A 22,688-nucleotide genomic window follows, 5' to 3' on the forward strand; every position below is an offset into this window, starting at 1 on the left:
GATAAATGGAAATAAAAGACATCCCCCGAAAAACTGTTATATAGTGCCCTACTGCTATTTTTCGAGAGAAAATTGAGGTAGTATTTTTGAGGAAACATGGCATGTATCAGTATCTTCTTGTCTAAAGCCTAGTACGTAGTGAATTTTGTTGGTATATTCTTAATATTGTTTTTTTATTTTAACAGACTGCCATTGATTTAGCATTTAATTTTTAGAGTTTTTTAATTTCAAACATGATGTATTTGAAAATATGTTTATCTCAGAAAATAAGCGGGGGATTAAAGGCATTAATGACCGTGCCTACAACAGTCGTTTACAAACTCAAAAAAGAGTTGTGTGAGCTTGCTCCTTTGATCAATTCTACAGAGAATGATCAACCATCAGACGGCACTATGCTGAGTATTTTTGGACTGGACCATGGGAGTAATTTTGCTTCCAAAGATAAATATAAAACAGGGGGTTACAAGTCGAAAAATCACAAAGATGGCTGTACGAAAGAGGAAATCGAAAACTCTCGAAATTTGAACTTGGATTTTATTCTGAACCTGGATAAAAGGTCTCAAAATGCTCTCAGTAAACTAGTAACAGAGTTGCACCTAGCACTCAAAATTGGTGACAAACTCGTTGCGATGACAAAGTTACTCGAACTTCAGGCATTTTTACAACAACTGGTAGAAGGGGAAGAATACGTACCGAAAGGAATGCTGGAATTGGAACAAGCAATCACTTATGTATGTAATTTTCTTTATTATTCAGAAGAGGCCTCACAGCACAAGGAAGCTAAAATAGTGGATAATTATACCTCTAATGTCAAAATGGAATCGGGTTGCAAAGAGTTGCAAATAAATACTAACTCTGAAGTTGAGAGTAATGAACAAATCGAATACAATAAATTGGAAATAAGCTTTCTTAAAACACCCGAAGTGGAGACTACAGAAAAAAATTGTAACAAATCTGATTTACACATTGAAAAGTTTAACATCGATACACTTCTCGATCATTTCGCAACGGAAAAAATTGGAACAAACAGCAAAAGTTCTATGGGGCTAAAATTTGAAGATGACAACTTTTCTCTCCCAAATGAAGACGTGGACATGAAATCCTGTGACAAGGACTTGCGTATAAATGTTGAAGATCAGAATATTACCGAGGCATTGGACGAAATTGAACACTTGGTGGGAGGAAGTAGCGGCGTTGACGAATTTTTAGAGGATTCGGATCTGGATAAAGCGGATATTGAAAACATAGATTGTGAAGCTAGCTGTTATGAAGAAAGCATGAAAAAGGGCACCGAATGCTCCATAGAGCAAAGTGAAACTGTCAATGAAAACTATCAAGTAAGGATTGAAAATTTGGAAAAAACTTGTGACCTTGGGTCTTCATGTGACAATGCCGAGGTCACGGTTGAAAATTTGGAAGAAACTTGTGACCTTGGGTCTTCATGTGACAATGCCGAGGTCACGGTTGAAAATTTGGAAGAAACTTGTGACCCTGGGTCTTCATGTGACAACGCCAAGGTCACGGTTGAAAATTTGGAAGAAACTTGTGACCTTGGGTCTTCATGTGACAACGCCAAGGTCACGGTTGAAAATTTGGAAGAAACTTGTGACATTGGGTCTTCATGTCACAACCCTGAGGTCACGGTTGAAAATTTAGAAGAAACTTGTGACCTTGGGTCTTCCTGTGACAACGCCGAGGTCACGGTTAAAAATTTGGAAGAAACTTGTGACCTTGGGTCTTCATGTGACAACGCCGAGGTCACGGTTGAAAATTTGGAAGAAACTTGTGACCTTGGATCTTCATGTGACAACGCCGAGGTCACGGTTGAAAATTTGGAAGAAACTTGTGTCCTTGGATCTTCATGTCACAACCCTGAGGTCACGGTTGAAAATTTGGAAGAAACTTGTGTCCTTGGATCTTCATGTCACAACCCTAAGGCTTCACATGACCTTGAATGGGCATTCAATCTTCATCCTGATGCTCTGTGTGACCTTGGCAATTCACATGTCCTTGAATTTTATGCGGAAATAGGTCTGCTACGTTGTCTCGCTGAATATGATCAGAAATTGAGTGAATTGAGAATGAAATATTATCTAGAGATGAAAAATTGGGATGGAAAATTGTTTTCGATCACCTGGAAATTTTCGTCCAACCTAACTTCGGATTGGTATTGGCTTGATCCTTGCGTTGATTGCAATGGAAATGAGGGGAATAATGGGGGAGCAAAAAAGAAAAACAATGGCCAACAAGGCGAAGAAAATGGTGTTCGTCTCGGAACTGGTGGAAATAATATACCCTCTGGTCCGAATCAAAACCACCCAACTGGGGACGGGGAAGATCCTAATGAGCCAAATAGGAAGCCAAAAACAGATAGAATAGGGGGCTGTGGAAACAGTCAGGAAAACCAGGGTGCACGGCCTAAGGAAGTCAAGACAACCCCTTTTGAGAATGGAGAGACAACAGTAAATCCTCCAAATTTGACGAGTTTAACTTCCACAATTCCAAGAAAAAGACTTGCTCGCCCAAGTTCTTTGCACCAGCTTGCAATTCCTACTGCGGAGTTATCACCTCCTGATGATGTGCGAAATCCTATATCCCCCACTGGTGACTCAAGGCTAGACAGTTCGAATCAAGGATTTGAGATACTGGAACGGGAACATTCAGGGAATATAGCGGAAACGTCCGGAACTCAAAAACTTGGGGATGTGCAGAATGAAGTTGTCGATTTTGCACTGCCACTCGGTGTTCCCAACAATCCGAAACATTTTCCTGCTAATCCGGAGCCACTAGGTGGAGCCACTGGAGAAACCAAAATTAGAGTTAGACCATCGCCAATAGTAACCGTGCAAAACCTGATCGATCCCAGGTAACAGGTTTTGTTGTGTTTAGAGTTGGGAAGTATTTATCCGAATAGTTCAGGATTCTGTTTTGAAAATAATATTATTTTGATTAATTGATAATAATATATTAAATTGCCAGGTGTATTTTAATATTTGATAATAATAATTATCATTTATCCCATTATGTATTCTTATTTCAGGCAAAACATAGAGAACCGTGCTAGAGACGGACAACCACAGATAACATTGGATACCGGGCAGGAAGATGCTGTCAAAAATGTTAGTTAGATAAAATATGTTAAGGGATCATGATACTTGTTAAAAAGTGTAAGTCGGTCTTTGAATATTTAGAAAAATAGGATTTTAATTATCTTTTTTAAATATATCCGAATGTCATTGACCGCACAAAGCTCAATTTCACTGACAAATTTTTCACAAGAATCATTTTTACTTATCGATCTTAAGATCGGTAAGTATATTGATAGGTATTTGTATGTATGTCTGTGTGTGTGTGTGTCTGTTAGATGCACGCGATATCTCACGAAAGCGAGATTGAATCTGCTCCAGATTTTGCATGTGCATTCATCTTATCTCGGACCAGATTCCTATTGATTTTGGGCGAATTATGTCGTATAATTAGCGAGTTATCAATCAATTATTGATTAAGTGATCTAGATTTTTGTAAAGCGAGAGAATTTTGAGACCCGCCGAGTGTGTGTGTGCGATGCGCAGTGCGCAAGTTACACGAGCGGATGAATCGAAACTGCAGTTTCTGTTTTGGGGGATCCCCTAACTATCGATCGATAAGTATTCGGTTTCCAACCGATATTCTCGTTTTAAATATTGATTGAACTTTTTCGATTTCAGTGGTTCTCAAACTTTTTAAGCCTCGCTCCTTTTTAGAATTTCTCAAGTCTCGTCTCACCTCGAAAATAACTTCGGTAGCTAACAATAAGTTTTAAATAACAAATAGCAAGAAGAAAGTATTTTTTATTCAAAAATACATAGATGGAAGGTAACTAATGAAATGAATGAAAAGTTTTAAAAACGAGAATAATTTCCCTGGGACCGAGGCATAGATCCTGATCTCTGACAGAGATCGGACGAGATATCTATCGAGCAAAGTCGTGTTAGCAGTACTATTACAGTGGTTAGGTCTCAGGTCAGTTATTTTTCATGTCACCTCTAAGTGCAGCGATCAAAACTAACTGAAATTCTGAAAATCTTTATTGCATAGAGCAGCAGTTCTAGAACTAGTAAACATAAAGAATAAATAAATTGCAGCAAGGTGTCTATATCTATTGTTACGTAATGATAGAGTCAAACAGACACTATGTAACAGAAAGTAAAAGACATAGAAAGCTAAATGAAATGAATTCATTGATACATGTACACAGCTTTTAAAGTATGAAACAATAAAACATTTATGATGAAGTCAATATGTGAAATATACTATATATTTAATAATTATATATTTTAGTTGATGTTTATGTTTTTATTTTCACAATTATGTTAATTCGTGCGGCGCACCTAACAACAAAATTAGGCTTACCTCTTGTGAACCGCTGGCACACAAAATAAAGACAAAGTCTGCCATAAATTTCTCTGAACATTATCAAATATAACAAAAAGTCTTTGAGTGGAAGTTGGGTTACCATGTGCTTCATTATTTCAGGAACAAATTGCAATCCCAGAGATTCCTGTTCAGAGTTTGGGAAATACTTCGCATCAACCTGAGGGCAATGAAGAAAATAACAGCGTAAGTTATTACTTATCGATCTTAAGATCGGTCAGTATATTGATAGGTATTTGTCTGTATGTATGTCTGTCTGTCTGTGTGTGTGTCTGTTAGATGAACGCGATATCTCACGAACGCGTGGTTGAATCTGCTCCAAATTTTGCATGTGCATGCATCTTACCTCGGACCAGTAGCCTATAGATTTTGGGTTAATTATGTCGTATAATTAGCGAGTTATTAACTAATTACCGATCTAAGATCGATAAGTCTTCGGTCTCCGACCGATATTCTCGTTTATTCCTTGAAGTAGGATGGGATTTACAAAGCAGATAAGAGGCCTAATTATATGGCGAGCCACGGCCTTGTGTCAGGTTACCAGTCCATGTCGGGTATGGGATTAGTTTGCCAGTTTTTTTCGATGTTGGAGGAAACCATAACCGACCTTCGGTAAAGTGAATCATCCTGCGGCTGCAAACAACTTTATTGTGACCCTTGAGCGGCTTGCCTTTTACCGCCAAAACAAAATTAGTTCTAGACTTATTATACCTGACCCCATACCTGACATGGACTGGTAACCAAACGAGAAATTGTTGTTTTATCATTTATCCTCTTCTCAGGAATAAATATGCAAATCCTATCCTGTCTAAACAGTGAAAAGGACGAGTCGTAAATATTGCCTTGTAAAACTGGGAAGAAATGTTAAAATAATAATCTTAACCCCTGTTTTGTTTGCTTTTCAGGTTGCAAGTGTTCGAGAGGCTCGGCCCCATCTTGGTGTTCAAGGCACTCAGAGTGAGCGTTCAATTTCTCCACTAGAGCATGTCCGTCGAGAATCGGAGCTGCCTCTTCGCCGACAGGAAGGAGGTGTTACCCTAGTCGAGGTGGGTGTGGATCAGGGGTAACTACATGAAAAATGTTTTTTTACATTGTTTAAAATACAGATGGGGGTTCTGTTGCAGATACGGAACTCCTCATATTTTCACTTATCGATCTTGATCGTTAAGTATGTTGATAGCTATTTGTTTGTCTGTTAGACACTTTTGTATTTTACGCGATATCTCATGAAAGCGAGGTTGAATCTGCTCCAAGTTTTGCATGTGCATTCATCATATCTCGGACCAGAAGCCTATTGATTTTAGGTGAATTATCTCGTATAATCAGCGAGTTATTAATTAATTAAATAACTAATTTTTATTCATTTTTTTTATTATGATTAGCGAAGCATTAATTAATTAATCAATTAATTAATCAATTAATTAATTAATTCCTATTTTTTTTTGCGGAAGATCGATCTTGTATTTATATTATCATGCCATAACTGATTTCAATTAATTCAACAAAACTCATTGTATTAAGGCAAAAATTGAATATTTTGCATAAAAATAGTTATTTCGAGTATACGAATTTGTAAACAGCTTTTTCAAATAGCATTTCGGGTGTTTCAAACTTTTCATGCTAAAAGGCTAATGTTAAAGTTTAAAAAATTTCAATATTGAAAATATCACAAAGAAATATGTGTACCAGATTAGTCGATAATTTAGTCCGGATTTTCCTTATTTTAGTTTTATCACGAGTTCAGGGACTATCTGTGTTAGCCAAGTGGATATACCCCTGCTCATAGGTTTCTGTCCATTTACACAACTCAATGTAAAGTAGGCTAAAAAAATTGAATTACTTCCATACTGGTACACACACTTCTGGAGCGCCAAAATATGTGCTCTTCAAGCTGGTATTAATCATTGTTTGAGGCAATGTCCAAACCAAATCAAAGTATTTCAATAAACTTACAGGAGTTTGAGAATAAAAAATCTTCTCAAAACAGCCTTTACAGTTTGCACCTTTTTGTTGTTTTGCAATTAGTTTTGAATTCAAATTCATTTAAACTAGGTTGCTTCATGGCTTCTTTGGCCATTAACCCTGTTATCTCCTATATTTGTTTGCTTAAATATAAACCAGACAGGTGTAACTTATGCTATTATGGTGCAATCTTAGACAAATATCCAGTACAGGGTTGTAAATCAACATGTTATATTGTACAATGTGTTTTGAGTACATGATTACAGAATAATTAGAAATTAAAAGTTCATTCCATCTCTGAATTTATTCTGTGTAACTTACGCTATTATGGTGCAATCTTAAACAGATATCTAGTACAGGGTTGTAAATCAACATGTTATATTGTACAATGTGTTTTGAGTACATGATTACAGAATAATTAGAAATTAAAAGTTCATTCCATCTCTGAATTTATTCTGTTAATATTAAGGCCATAAGGGAGAGAGACAACAACATATTTAACCCATTTAATTTGGGGGCTGGTGAAAGTTTGAATGGGTATTTGATAATCCTATAATAATGGATTTCCGGTAGGAATTTCATTGGCCGTTTACAATCACATCTATAAATGTGAAGTTGCAGCTATCCCAAGTCTAATTTGATATTGACAAGTATAAGTATAAGATTATTTTGACTCCATAATCTGCAAAATAGACGTATAATAATCGATAAAAACAAAATAAATTAAGCTAATTATAGAATCAGGAAAACGAACAAAATCTCAAGTAAGGTTTAAAACGTACAGATTTTAGATTGAAAGGTGTTGTCAAAAGAAGTGGTACTGTACTATTCGAATAACATTGGGTGTCATTCTTACTAAATATCAGTGTTCATTTAATTTTATTATGATGGTGCAATATTACAACCCCAAAGAAAGTAAATACAGGGTTGTAAATCAACTTTGCTTTGTTTTCACTAGAGAAGATCATTAAAAAACATAATGTTTTGAAATAAAAGTATATTTTATCTCTGAATATTATAGAGAAAACCCCACATACAGTCTTTTTAATTTGTGGGATGGTAAAGATTTAACCGGTTAAATGGTTTACCGGTTGGATGGTTAACCGAATATAATGGTTGTTGGTTATAGATATGTTGAGCACTGCCACTTGTATGCATGATTAAATAGGGTATCCATAAAGTCTTAAAATTTTCAAAATGGCAAAGGAAATTTATCGATACCATATATTATTTTGGTTTTCAAAAATGTATTAAATGAAGAAAAAATACTTGAACAATTACTGATTAAAAACAACAAACCTGGTTAAGATATATTGAGAACTGATTTTATAACAAAATTGAAATCGTAAAGGAACTTTATGGACACCTTGTATGTATGCACCGTGTATAGAATTAAACAATAAACAATTTCTTTGTCTTTGTTTATTAATAGATCTTATTGTGCTTGTAGTTCCCATTTATCATTGAATGAAATTTATTTAAACTTGAAATTGTTATCACAATGAAATGAGGAGGAATTTGAACCTGTATATATGGAGTCCTATGTTTCGAACTTTGGGTAAGGCTTCTTAAGTTTGTTCCTATGTATATATGAGGAATTTCCTTCCAGCGAAATGAATTTGTATGTATTTCCTCTCTTACAAGTCGACCCCCAAAAACGGCCCTAAAACGATGAAATTATAAAAATTTGCATATAAGCTGACCCTACCAATTGTAACATGCCGTAACACCCATCAACAGCAAATGGTTGCAGAAGAGAATGAATGAAAATGATAACCATTATTGTTGGTGCTCTTGAAGTATGCGCACCAAGATGTCGCATAACCTGAACCCTAACCTGATACACAACATGAGTTCAGGTTGTGCACCATCTTGGTGCGCATACTTCAAGAGGTCCTTATTTTTATGTTTTACTTTTATTAATGACAGTAAGAAGTGTCTGAAAATCCTTCAAATTCATCCTCGCTATCACTGCTAAACTCCCCGAAGAGATCGTTCCAGTCCAGATTTATAAGCGTATAAGCCAAATTTTTAGTGCGATTAAAAGTATAGTTTATAAGTTTATAGTACATTTGAACCCATGTACATTTGAACCCATGCGTATATCCACGGGTTCAATCTATATGCGGGTGCTAAAACCCATGGGTTAGGGTTAGTATGGGTTTAACTATCCGTGAAACAAAAAAAATTCCATAGGTGCAATAGCATACAGGTGCAATTGTCATGGGTTCAAATGTACGTGGGTTCAAATGTAATGGAACCGTCACTACTATGTATTTAGTGTCAGTGAAATTAATGTTGGTCACAGGTTTATGGAGCGCCATAAATTTGAATTAATTTTCAAAGATACTTATTCAATTTTGTCAACTTTGGGTGCCATTACTATGAATCTAGTTTTAGTGAATTGATGTTGGTCACAGGCTCACAGCTTAGTTAGTCATAACCATGAGTGTTAAGGCATGAACAAGATGTATCCCTTCTTCATTTGTGCAAACACCCAGGCAAGCACAGACATGTCCTGGACAAGCCCAATCCAGTCTGAACTTGCCCAAACCTGTCTGCCTATGATGCTCTCTTATTCTCTCTCTCTCACTCTCTGTCTTGTTTTCTATTTCTATGTTTGCTTTGAGTTGGCAAACTCATTTGCTCAATTATGTATGGCTTCCATATAAAAATAGTTTCATATTCCTATGGACCTAATTTTTGGATGACATAGTCAGTTGGGTTCAGGAATAATATATGCAAAAATGATTATACTAAGCCCCCTAAAAGTACTTGTGGTACTAAACTAAACTACACTAGACCCAAATTTAGTTTTTCATATGAATGAAAATGTATTTTTTTTTTAGGCTCATGGCCAAGCGCAGACTGCTCACGAAGGAAGGTAAATATAATTATTACTTATCGATTTTAATTGGTATGTTGATAGGTATTTGTCTGTCTGTTTGTTTGTCTGTTAGATTTACGCGATATCTCACGAAAGATTGAATCTGCTCCAGATTTTGCATGTGCATTCATCATATGTAGTACCAGAAGCCTATTGATTTTGGATGAATTCTGTCGTATAATTAGCGAGTTATTGATTAATTAGTGATGGGACACAAGGTGTCACTATGGAATGAGAGCGCTGTTTTGGGGGATCCCCTAACTTCCGATCGATAAGTATTCGGTCTCTGACCGATATTCTCGTTTTTTTTTTCATCTAGTTCCATATATCTCCATTTACCATTGCATTCTACTAGACCAGTGGTCCAATCATTTACAACTCGCGTATCACCTTCATTTTTGGTGGGGAACAGTGGAACATGGTACTCCAGAAGTATGTGAACCAAGATGGCGGACACCGGAACGTAGTATGTGTACCAAGTTCGGGTTAGGCCATATATCACTAGAAATGCTCTCATGTACCACAGGTTGAGAACCACTGTGCTAGGCTTTGCCAAGTATGTCACTTTTAATGAAACCAACTCCGACACTTTTTCATCATTTTTTTATATTTTACTGTGCTATTTTGCGTTACACCAACTTGCCTACAGGATAGCTTTTAATATTTTTATCCTATTGAGGGTGAAGTCGATATAATGGCATAATCATATGGAGAACCGCAGCCTCTTGTTCGGTATCAGTTCATGTTGGGTATGGGATTCTTCAGCAAGTTATTTGTTTCCAGATGCGTGTACTCGATCTTGGAGGAAAACGTATCTGACCATCGGTTACGGTTTCCAGTGGAGATAATTATGTGCGAGAGGATTTCTAGAATTCACGCCACTGTAGGGTAATTGACATAACTGTTGGTTGATTACAGCTTCAAGTCTGAAATCAAATAACTGGCTAACTAATCCCATAACTGACATGGACTTAATCATATGGCAAACCAAGGACTCTCGTCTGGTTACTAATTCATGCCCCCACAACTTGATATTGGAGGAAGCTGTATTGGACCAGCGGTTATGTGAACCACCCTATCCAAGTTATGTCCAAGACCTTTCTGCACATAACTATCCCATGAGATTTGGACCTGCAAACGCAGGGTAATCAAAGACATGGTGGCGAACATATTCCCAAGGCTTGGCACGTTCCTATGTATTTTTTTACTATGGCAATAAACTAAAAGTTACTGAACTTCACAGGTATCAGATCATGACATCCATTTCTCCATATACTGAACCATATAGTGAAGAAGTTCATTTCCATCCTCAAAACAGGTAAGCAAGTTAAGAATGACTCGGGGCATTGTAAAAATGGTAGATTTATGGGTCTTGTGTAGTTTCATAACACAATAACTTCTAGTGGGTGTGGTGCAACAATTTTTTCCATATGTCATTCCTAACCCCTACACCTGACTATCCAAAAATTGTGTCATTACGACGTCACAGTGACATCATAAAGTCGTGCAAAATGCACGAACAATTAACCAAAGTCGAGAAAGCTATTCCTCTCATTTCCTCATCCCGATATGAGAGATATCATGGGTTTGTCAAAAGATAAATTAAGTCCAATCGTCAGATATTGACACTCAAAATGTCAAATTTTCTAATGAAAATAAACTACGGTATATACTCGCATATAAGTAATCCCTGAATATGGTGTATGCGCATATGAGCCGTATTTTTAGTGAGTGTGATCTTAGTTACGAGTATCAGCCGACACCTTGGTTTGGAAATCTTTTTGAGTTTTAAAAGCTTAGATGCGAGAATATAGGGTAAATTATGCCTGAAATCTGAAGTGTGAATACCGAATAAACCCGATCAAAAATGAATTTAAATATTTAATTTTTATCTTTATACAGTTTAATATGTTATTGTCACAAACATGAAAAGGCCAAACTTGATGAACTTTGAACCGGTTATCAGGGTATTTTCCGTAGTCAATTTTGACATGGACTGATTAGCCGTTAATAAAACCGTTTCGGACCAGTATCTGAGCAGCATCAAACTGGTTTGCTAGTATTGTAGTCAATTCTGTCCGGAAACTAGACAGCATTGGAATAATTAGCCAGTACTGTAGCTTGAAGGCATTAAACTATATGGCTAATCTGACTAGTAACTGGAAAGCATGGAATTGCTTGGATTTTTAGGTAGCTGATTCTAACCAGTACCTGGACGGCTTTGAAATGATAAGCTATTCATATAGCCGATTCTGACCAGTAGCTGGGCGGCATTGAATTAATTAGCTAATCCATTCTCGATTCTGACCTCCTACTGAACAGCATTGAACTGGTTATATATTCCCAGCGCCAATTCTGGCCAGTAGCTGGTCTGCATTGGTGAGATATTGCTGTAGCCGAATGATTAAAGCAACATTTCTCAAACTGCTGTTCTTGTGAGCTTCTTCTTAGCGTTCCACTACAGGAAATTAATTGGTCGCCATGGCGATCTCTACTCTGGGTCGTAAATTTGTCTCCCAACTGGTGACAAACAGGTGGACAAGCCTCGTGCCAGTCTGGGAAGCATGGAAGTTTTTTTAACCATTCAATATTGTTATTAACTTTTGGCCTAATTTTTTAAATGTCAAGTTTACAGCAAATTAATATTTTTACAAAACAGATCCCAATGGTTGCGAAAATAGTTGCTGCTTGTATAGAGCCTTGTTCAGGGTTAAGTGTCAAAGTGTTCATGAAACTTTCTTTTCCAGCCGTGTAGAAGATCCTAACTTTCGACCAAGACAAGATAACCCACTTCGTAGACTGCTTCATGAGGTAATGTAACAATAAGGATAGGATTTACATATTTATTCTGAGGGAGAGAAAGATGATAAGACGGCTCAATCATATGGAGAACCACGGCCTCTCGTCCGGTTGCAAGTCCAAGTCGGGTATGGGATTAGTTGTTAATTGTTTTCGAAAGCATGGACTTGATGGTGAAGGAAGCCGTAACAAACCAGCGGTTACGTGAACCACCCTACGATGGCAAGTCAAGTCGACACAAGCGTGTTCCTAACGCTTAGCACGATGCGACAGCAGCTTTTTCTTAAATTTCCTTTCTTATTTTAGATTGGTGCTATACAACATAGAACTTTTCAGCATATTCCTGGGGACTCCGGAAGAATACAGAAGTACGTTTTTATAAACTCATTTGATCAGCTTTAAAAAAACTTACTTTCAACTCTTTCATCATCTTTCTTTCCCATATTCAAACGAGGGCCCAGTAGTGTAGCCAGAACATGTGTGTTTTCGTGAGTCTTGGGGTTTAAAAACCATTTCAAGCTACGATAAATTGCTATTAATTTGCTTTTATATTTTTCACATTTCAAATAGGGGGGGGGGGGGGGGGTTTCAACCCCCTGACTACGCCGCTGCGAGGACTCAAGACTTCACTTTGAGCAAACTTGCACCTCTTACCATTATTACTTGCTTCAAGCCAAAATTGCAACTCTTTTACAGCTTTTTTCCCCCCCCTTTAGTTGAGGATCCTTCTTCAAGTCTTGCATCGATCGCTAATTACTAACCTGTGATTCTTTGCTAAAATTTTGGCGCTCCCAAAGTATGAGTATCAATATAGCGCTAACTAATTTTGTACGGGTATTTTACATCAATTTGTATAAAGGGACTGAAACCTATGGACAGGGGTATATTCACTAGGCTAACACAGACAGTCCCCGAACTTGTAATAGAACCAAAATAATGAAAATCGGAATAAAATTATGAGCTAACCCAACCTGGTACGCATACTTCGGGAGTACCAAAATTTTTTATACTGTCAATATTTCCATCCTAACACCGGAACTTAGGACATGACTGTCATAAACTGACTATTGTACATATCGTCGTTGTGCCATACCGAATTGTCTTGTATAATGCACTGGAGTTTTATTTGTATATTTTTTGTCTGTTGTCCTACTATAACGCAGCGGTCCAAAACTGCTGTTATACTTGTTAGGGATGCAAGTCGCACATTAATATCTTGAGGTCTCGAAAATTTCAACATGTATTCCGCCACTGTTATATTGTTTATTTATTATGCAGATACTGTTCCATTTTTGAGGCAAATTAACATACATACATACAACTCTTGGGGGTGCTCCCGAAGTATGTGTACCATGATGGCACACAACCTGAACATAGTATATGTAACAGGTTGGGGTTCTCAGGTTGTGTGCCATCTTGGTACACATACTTCGGGAACGGCCTCTTGGGATTCTAGTGGCCGTCTGTAACCATTTTACTTTCTTTTACTTAACAGCCATTGCCCTGGATGTGGCGGAGTGTTCATAGCTAATCCATTCGTCGTTTGTGAACTTTGTGATTTTCATTGCTGTTCACCTGAATGCCTTAATGGACATACCTGTCGTGCGTTTTGTTTGGATGGGCCTCCTCAACGGGTGAGATATTAGAAACAATTTGTTTGTTATGAGGAGAGCGTTAGAAGCTATAGAAGTCATTCCCAATCGGAGGGGTGCCACAATGTCAGGCGAAAAACTGATTTCACTTTACAAGAAAACTCTCTGTTCTTCCTGGTTTTATTGCATTAATAAGGTTAATTCAAAGGGTGTTTTCGCTTTGTTATGCATGAATTGTTTGAACATAATGGGATTTGGAATCTACCAATCATAATAGCGCTATAAATACTACTAGAATGATAAACAGGGGCATGTGAGTGCTCTCTCGAAGGGGTACACTAGCTATAAAAGGCTGGACACCACTGGCCTATTGATATTTCATATCAGATCCAGGGTAATTTTATTTGGTTCCAGGAAATTTCGCACATTTCCGCAAGAGCATTTTGCTGTAAAACAAGTATTTGTACCTTTTTATTTAAAAAGGATTCGTCATTTATTAAGAGTAGGGGTGGGCAAAATCGAATATTTTTTTTGAATCGAATAGTTCGAATATTTTTTACAAATACCGAATAGTTGAATAACGAATATGTTTTTTTAAATACAACGGGGGACCTTCGTAAATCGATACTCACTTCGAAAATTAGAAGAAACTTTGAAAAGTCGGCAACAAAGCGTTTTTTTTTACTGGTTAAATTCATCGAAATCGCTAATTGTTTTTGTCGCTGTGATCCTAAAGTTCGTAATCTGTATTCCCGCCCGAATGATTTTTTTGAAAGTATTAATTCTTGCGGGTCGGCGGACATCGTCAAGTTTTCTATATTAGGTATACCCGTGCGTTGCCTTTGAAATTTTTTTAAAACTGAAAAAGTCGCCAATAATGCGTGCAATAGCATTTTGCTATAATCGCCGATTGTTCTTATCAGCGGTACGTGGTAATTAGGCCGTAAACAACTTTACGTTGGTTTTATTTTCTCTAAATCAAAAATTTTCCACAACGTTTTGGGACGTTAACGATTGTAATTATTTTATTTGTGTACACGCACTGAATTGCGAATCCGGCGATAGTTTAATCAATATACGTTCATCGGCGGCGAGTTTCTGAAGACAACGCAAATTTTTTGATTGAAAAGCGGCAATATAAAATACTGAAAATAAAACAATATGAGTTTTATTGAGGCCTGCGTCAATTTAAAAACAAATTTTTAGACATTGAAAATCGCAAAATCTCCTGTGCCTCTCGCACACATTATGTTGGGTCGGCTTTTAGAACATATCGTCACTGGAATCGAAGCACTGTTAATTGTGGGCAGGATTAGCCTTATTATCCATTACTTCAAATTGCCGTCGAAAATTCCCTTTTCAACATTATACAAGGTTTGAAACGGGACAATTTTCCCCGGGTTGTGATGATATATATAAGATAATCAGTCTAATGTATATTCAATCAGAATTATTGTGCTAAAATAAATTTTAACCTGAGATTTTACGGCAGATTTACGGATTTTTTTGATGTTACAAGTCCTGAAAATAAGAATCAAAGCTTTATATATTCGGGCAGTTTACCACACTTTATGATCGCAGATTGCCGTGGTATTTCAAAATTGTGAAGGTTTTATTTTGTTGACTCAACCGCTGGTTACATTGAAGACAATAATAAAGCAAGGCAATATAAATATGCCCTTATCGGTCACGAATTGATTACTTTGCACAACAGAAACCTCATTATTCATTGTAAGCTCTTTTAACAGGTGGCCCAATCGCGGCGATGAATATGTATTTTGATTTAACGATGTATTTTCATTGTACGAAATAAAATTGTACTCCACGGGATTTCATATCAGGTATTGAGATTTTTCTAACGGCGATAACGAGTTCGCAAGATTTCAAATATACGTATTAAAATTAAATACACCCGGCAATTTATCTCATATTTTCATGTCCACAGATCGGAATGGCATTTCAGAGAAGTAATGTTTTAATTTCGACTTAAGAAGCAACCGCGAGTTACGTTTGACTATATTAAATGGGCATTTATACATGTTCATAAGGCTTTTGGGCCTGATATAGGTTCAGACGCTAATTATACCTAATTCTCTCAAGTTTCAACGTTTTTTTTTTTTCAACAAAACAATACCCCGACGATTATTATAGCCAAAATCGTTACCGAGTAATTCACGCTTCAAAATACAACACATGTAATAATTTAAGATGATAATAGGCGCAACAATTCGTAAACGAGCTAGTAAGCATTGTTGGGGGCGAAATTCACTATTGAATTTACGTTCTACTCTTGTTTACAATTCAACACCCTCCCGGCCATGCATGGTCGAGTAAAATGTTCACATTTTCGAAACACAACTTGTCCAAGGATGGAGTTATGGCTAACAACATTTCACTGGGCATACGGAGTACAAAATCTCATACGTTTATAATTTACAAAACGTTCATAAATTTACGGAATGGTGGTTGCGTATTTTGCAAAATAAGGAAATGAAACGAGACGTTAGATGTGAAAAGAAAACAAAAAACATTATAACGCAATAAAAATTTGTCGCTTTTGTCGGTTAGCGAGCGCTGTTCATGAACTCTCGCGCAATTCACGATTTTTTTTTATCGACGCACGAATTCCGTGTTAAAGCAAAGCGACGCAGGTCACGTGGTACTGGGTATTCGAATAGTAAAATGCCATTCGAATATTTTGATATTCGATTCGATATTCGAATATTTTGCCCAGCCCTATTTGAGAGCATACCCTAACCCTATAAACCTGACTGTTTTTATCACAAATACTTGTTTCACAGCAAAATGCTCTCCTGGTGAAATTTCAGGACTCAATTTTATTTGTTTCATTGTGCCAAAGGATTGGGAGTTAGTCTCACGAAGCCCAACTTATAATACGTTCTATAGTACCTTTTTACCTACTGCTTGAGCAAACCCTTATTCAGACCCAAAGGCGTATAAATACGATGTTTTAAAAAGATACATCTTATTTATAACATTTTCTTTTTATATCATTTTCAGAAGGCATATTAGGCTGAAGATAGGAAGATAAAACAGAACTCAATAACTGTCCACAGTAACTATCCAGACATATCAGCTATTTCTGTGCTGTTTGGTTTTCTAAAAATCAACTATTTTGCTATTTTAAGCGAATTCTTGGGACTTTAATTTCAGCAGATATTATTAAAAATAATTTGTGCTATATATATATATATCTGTATTCGTATGTATGTTATGCCTCTGTATCTTTTTTGCAGCTTTCATTGTTGAGTGGTTCATCATGAAATGTCTCATCTTAAATAGGTGCTTGGGATTTTAATTTCATAAACTTTTATAAAAAGAACTGTTGTGCTTTGTCAGTTGCGTAGTCAGGAAGGTTTTGGTCCCTCCTAACTTTTAGAATTTTCTGGATCTCCTAACTTTAAATATTCGCTAATAATGTGTGTGATTTTCACAAACTAATTTTTTTTAATGCTGTCTGAATTTTAGATCCCCCCTTTATAAAATCCTGACTGCGCTCCTGTGCTTTGTATATATATTATATCTTTACATAGCCTCTGTATTTTTTTTGTCATTAGTTCAAGTTCTTCAATTTGAACTGCTTTTTACTTCACAGTTATATGTCTCCATTGAAGTATATTTTTGCTTTTGCCACTTGTTGAAATGATACTTCCGTGCACAAAGATGGCGGACATCTGAACGTAGTATGTGTACCAGTTTAAAGTTAGGCCATAATTTCAGGTATCAATACTACGGATGTCATTTGGCTAGTCCCGAAACTCGTAATAGAACTAAAATAGGGAAAATTGGAATAAAATTGTGGCCTGACCACCACAAAAGGTGAACAAACATACCTTCGTAGTTTTTATTCATTATTTTTACGTTCTTTCGTAATCATTGTACACCCATTTACCCTCCCCTCTAATTTAAATTTTTGTATAAAGCCCATCATACACTTAGGTTCAGTATACTCACAAACAATGTTTCCTCTAAGCTGCGCAGCTGGCCGAGGAACCCCGCGCAGTACTTTCGTTTCGCCACGCACTGTGTCGTTCAAAATATTGTTTTTTTTTCTAATTTTCCACGCAGACCTTTTTGTTTGGAGCTCACATGGCCTTCTATTCCGCGCAACTAAGCAAGCTCTTAGAGGTAACGTTGCTCACAAATACGTCCACCATTTAGTTGAAACGAGTCAGAGTTTATGTCCTTATATATACCTAGTTTGTCCAAATTTTTTTTACCTAGGTTCTGTTATACCTACATTGGAGTTACCTTAAACATAGTCCCAGCTAAGACCCTTTAGTAACCTTGCCTTTAGCCATGGGTGTAGACGAAAAGGGGTGGAGTTTGAGGGTCAGAACCCCATTTGAAATGTAGAAAACAAACATTATTTTGTATCATCCATAGCTTGAAACGCTTTTTAGACCCTCAAGACTAGCTGTTACGGTCTAATTTGACAATTAGAAATTCTTATGCTCATTTTATGTGTCTATTGACGTGCATAGTGCTAAATTTAACCTTTTAGATAGAGTTACTTGATAGATTTAGGTCCCATCTGTCAACTTGCCTTTCCCTGTAAAAAAAATCTTGCATGTTTTTTTATTTATTTGTCATTTTATCCGTTAACCAGCTTTCATCTCACTTAGCAAGAAGGTGAAATAGGTCGTAGACCTGTTCCAGTCATAGACCCCATTCGGGCAAAAAATAATGATATTCTAGCCATATGATATGCTTTTCCGAGGGGCCTCCTTATGATTATTTCAAATGAAAATTGGTTCACGTCCTTATATTTAGATTATTGTAAAAAAAAATTTTTTTGTCTGAAAATTTGATCGCCTCCAAGGTGTGTGCAATCTGATAACAAGTTCAATCGTTTACTTGTTGCAAATGAAATGAAAAAACCTATCTATAAGTTCATTTTATAGATATAATTGTTTTTGAAAAAAAAAAATCAAGAGTGAATTTTTTTTTTAACGACAAATCAAATATGAAGTTCTATTTTCTATATTGGATATATTTTCAAACAAAAAAAACAAAAATTACTAACTATTTTCTATAATTTTTTTATAGATATAAATAACCTCAGCATTTGGTAAAGGTGTGGTGTTACACGATTCATAAAGCCACTATGTAAAAAGAACTTTGATATGCTTCATACTACTAGAGGTGGACATAACAGAGATTAATAAATGAGACAAAATCAAAAAGCTTGAGAAAACACTGATTATAATAAAATAATATACTCAATATTTAATATGCAAAAATGTTTTGTAAAATTAAAGTTATTCTGTATTGGCCGTCTCCTGGTATAGCATATACTGATATCAATATAATACTGATTTCCGAGTTGTTTTCAACAATTTTTTTAGGTTATTTCAACTCCATAATAAGCAATAACATAATTGATGAAAACAATAAAAAAACTGAGTCTATTAATTGGCAGCTGACATACATTTTACCTTGAGTGCCTAATGAAACTCTTTTTTTCAAATTTGGTTCCATGGCCTCCCCCCACCATGGAAAGCTTTTTCATTATTTATTGTAATTTGTATATCAAGTGTGCTTTCAATATGGTGAAAAAATAAACAATGTACTAATCAGAAATTCTTCCCCGATTTTGAAACCTTGCTCTACTGCTCTACAATTATTAATTAATACAATTAATTTCAAGTCATAAAGTTCCTCAATTTAAAGTTCCAAACCAAATATAATTGTCAAAATAGTTTCAAACAATCTTATTTTACTGGAGCCATTGTTTTTAATTTTTTTTTTAATTTGCCAAAGTTTGATCAAAGTGCAGATAAAAGGTTGTCAAAAATGGATATTTTTTGTTTTGTTTTTGTACCAGATAATATGGTACGAGTCGCCACTTTCATTTACTTCCTGGCGGAGAGAAAAATTGTTTAGATATTAAGATAGTTTAATTATATGAGAATATTGAAGTAATTTTGTGTTAGTTTACATTACAGCATGACTAATATTACTTCTGATGATCATGGTTTCAATTTTTTGTGGGCTATAATTTTAGATGAATTTTAAGATTAATTATGCTTTCCACCAATTTTTGTACAGAATGATGAAGAAATATAAAACATGTACAGGAAATTTGGTGTTTGGGTTTTATGTACCTAGGGAGTGATTTGGAGGTGAGGAGATAATTTGGCATGTTGGGGGAGATTCCATGTCAATTTTAAAGAGAGGAGATCCAATATGGGGTTCATGCAGTTTACCAAAAGTGTTTTTATGCGCCTTCTCTATGAGTCATGGCCCTAGACAAACATTCACTGATACCTAGGATAGGATAGGATTTACATATTTATCCCGGGGGAGAGGAAAGCCGATAAGACGGCTTATCCATATGGCGAACCACGACCTCTCGTCCGGTTACCATTCCAAGTCGGGTATGGGATTAGTTATATTGTTTGTTTTCGGAAGCGTCGTTCCCGAAGTGTGTTCACCAAGATGGCGCACAACCTGAACCCTAACCTGGTACACGTACAATGTTCAGGTTGTGCGCCATCTTGGTGCACATACTTAAGGAGGTCCCAATTTTCTTATTTGTGGGTTCGTTAAAATGCATGTATTCAAGGGTCAACTTTTGGGTGTTCAATTTTCTTGCTTTTTGGCCCAAATCGCGATTTTGAGGTTCGTAGTTCATTCAAGTACGGTAATTAGGCCACGAATTCCACAACTCGGTTATGGAATTCGAAAAGATGATTTATTACATGCTGGTATAAAACAATACCAATATCATAATGTCCTGCATCCGTAGATTAAGTATATCCACGGGATACGGCGAGGAAAATTATTTAATCGCTAGTTTCAAACAAGTTAGTAGAGAAGACATTGAAAAAATAAAGAGCCGATGTGAAATCTCACCTCGCCGGGTTATAACTTAACAGGATATCGCGATAAATAACGAATATATAAGATAAAATTCCACAGTTCTTCCATACTTAGAAAATACCAAGCATAAGAGATTTTTTCTTATATAAAAACGTCGTTTCAGGATAAAGAGCCATTCTCGTGACAATTGACGTCATTATTTCATGCATCAGTAGTTCAAGAATCGATCGTTGAATTTCACTTGATCGTTAGCTTTGTAAATTTGTTTTCTCTTTGTGTATTCTGCTTATTATTTCCGACAAAACTGGACTAAAGGTAGGTGTTTTAATTAGTTATATTTATGCCAATTTATGTGAAAATTCAATTTATTACAATTATAGTTTGGTACCTAAGTTTTGAAGTACAGAAGTAAATATACAGGAATAACGGAAACAGGAAAATCAATTTTTAGAATTTTGATAATTTAATACTGTAATATCTTAAACTCTAAACTAACCTCAAATTAAAGGGTGTTTGTGTTAGTTTTGTTGATTCTAAATGTAGAAAGAACTGTTAATACAGTAATAGGAATACAACAGACGTACCGCTGTACCGTACAGTACCGGTAGTAAAGTTGCGTAATTGCAGAAGGGAGGGTGTGTCACCCACCCCCTTTTATTTTCTTAGAGCTTTACAGTTTTATTAAAACCCAGCGTCTGGTATAGTTTATTACCACATCAACTTCTAGTTGGCCTGGCTCAACAATTTTTGCAAATGTCAATCCTAACCCCCACCTGACTACGTCACCGAAAAATTACGTCATTCCGTTGTCACAGTGGCCCCACTCATGTAGTTTCGTACCTAACGTACTTCTAGTGGGCGTAGCATAACAATTTTTTGATATGTCAATTCTAACCCCCATCTGACTACGCCATCCAAAAATTAAAGCGTTTTTATTTGACAGTTTGAAGGATAGAAAACGCCTTTCCTTGCTACCATTCTGCCATTGCTTTAAATTTTGTCTTATAAGTATCACATTATTCTTGGTTGTTAGTTACAACAAATTGACATGATTTATAATTGGTGTAATACCAAATGTTATTCATGCCGGGAGATTTTTTGGGTCTCGTGTAGTTTCGTACCTTCTACGTAGTTCTAGTGGGCGTAGCATAAAAATTTTTTGATATGTCAATCCTAACCCCCATCTGACTACGCCATCCAAAAATTACGTCACTACGACATCACAATCACGTCATAGCGCTTGCTAAATATACGTACAATCGCCCGAAATGGCATTGGTGCGTCAAAGATAAAGAACTGACTGACATTATCGATCTCTCTCCTATTGGAATCGTTGCGACGAGACAACGAGCGAAATAACTGTTCGATTTCAGGTGCTCATTGCACGTCTTAGATGGCAGTTTGTATAGTTTGAAGGGCTCTATTACGCACTGTGACGTTGTGTTGACGTAATTTTTGAATGGTGTAGTCAAGTGGGGGTTAGGATTGATACGTGAAAAAATTGTCATGCTACGCCCACTAGAAGTATGTTAGGTACGAAACTACATGAGACCTGGTATATTTTGGTTTATTGACGGCATAGTCCTTTCAGCCTCATCAATTCCGTTGTTAGTTGTATATTTTACCTAATTAGAGTTATTATTTGTGTTTTTTGTTTGATTTGTTGAATAATGCAGTAATGACTGAATTATGAATAAACTTCTATCTATCTCATGTCATTACATTGGATTTTCGGACCTTTACCAGTTATCTACTCCCCTTCCCCCCACTAATATAATAATACTCACATTATCCAATTAGGGTTAGAAATGCAGATTAGGCTGGAAATCCAAATTTCAAATCATTCCTAACGCTAATCCAAGCCCTAACCGAATGATTACTTATTTGGTATTTTGAATCATGCCGGGTAATATTACTGGGTGGATAACCGGAATTAGTGGATAACTATATTTGATTTACCTTATTATAATTTATACATATCAAAAGGGGTGTATGCCGCACATTCGTGTTTAAGGCCAGTATGGTTTTGTGCATACATCTCGTCTTCAGTATTAATAATTACCAATTCTTTTATATTGCTTTTACGAGACGAATAAACATACATACAAAAGGTCAATTTTTTTTCTCCCAAAATCAATATAAAAATGTGAATCGACGACTATTTAACTTTTTGTTGTTTTATTTTCAGC

General features: G+C 36.1%; 1 protein-coding gene across 2 annotated transcripts; it reads left to right on the forward strand.

Annotated features, from left to right (window-relative positions):
* Positions 1–189: 189 nt before the first annotated feature.
* On the forward strand, positions 190–19,750 carry LOC120334308 (uncharacterized). Of its 2 annotated transcripts, XM_078120667.1 has the most exons (10): positions 190–2,866; positions 3,041–3,119; positions 4,516–4,599; positions 5,319–5,459; positions 9,225–9,259; positions 10,506–10,580; positions 12,010–12,073; positions 12,368–12,429; positions 13,557–13,695; positions 16,675–19,750. In XM_078120667.1, exons 1-10 carry the CDS (start codon positions 234–236, stop codon positions 16,684–16,686), a joined length of 3,324 nt encoding a protein of 1,107 aa, XP_077976793.1. In that variant the 5' UTR covers positions 190–233; the 3' UTR covers positions 16,687–19,750. The 2 variants fall into 2 exon arrangements, with proteins under 2 accessions (XP_077976793.1, XP_077976794.1); XM_078120668.1 differs by lacking the exons at positions 5,319–5,459; positions 9,225–9,259; positions 10,506–10,580; ... (2 more) ...; positions 13,557–13,695; positions 16,675–19,750 and having other exon boundaries at positions 3,041–3,167.
* The last annotated feature ends 2,938 nt before the right edge of the window (positions 19,751–22,688 follow it).

The sequence above is a fragment of the Styela clava genome, chromosome 15, assembly GCF_964204865.1.
Source record: "Styela clava chromosome 15, kaStyClav1.hap1.2, whole genome shotgun sequence".
NCBI lineage: Eukaryota > Metazoa > Chordata > Ascidiacea > Stolidobranchia > Styelidae > Styela > Styela clava.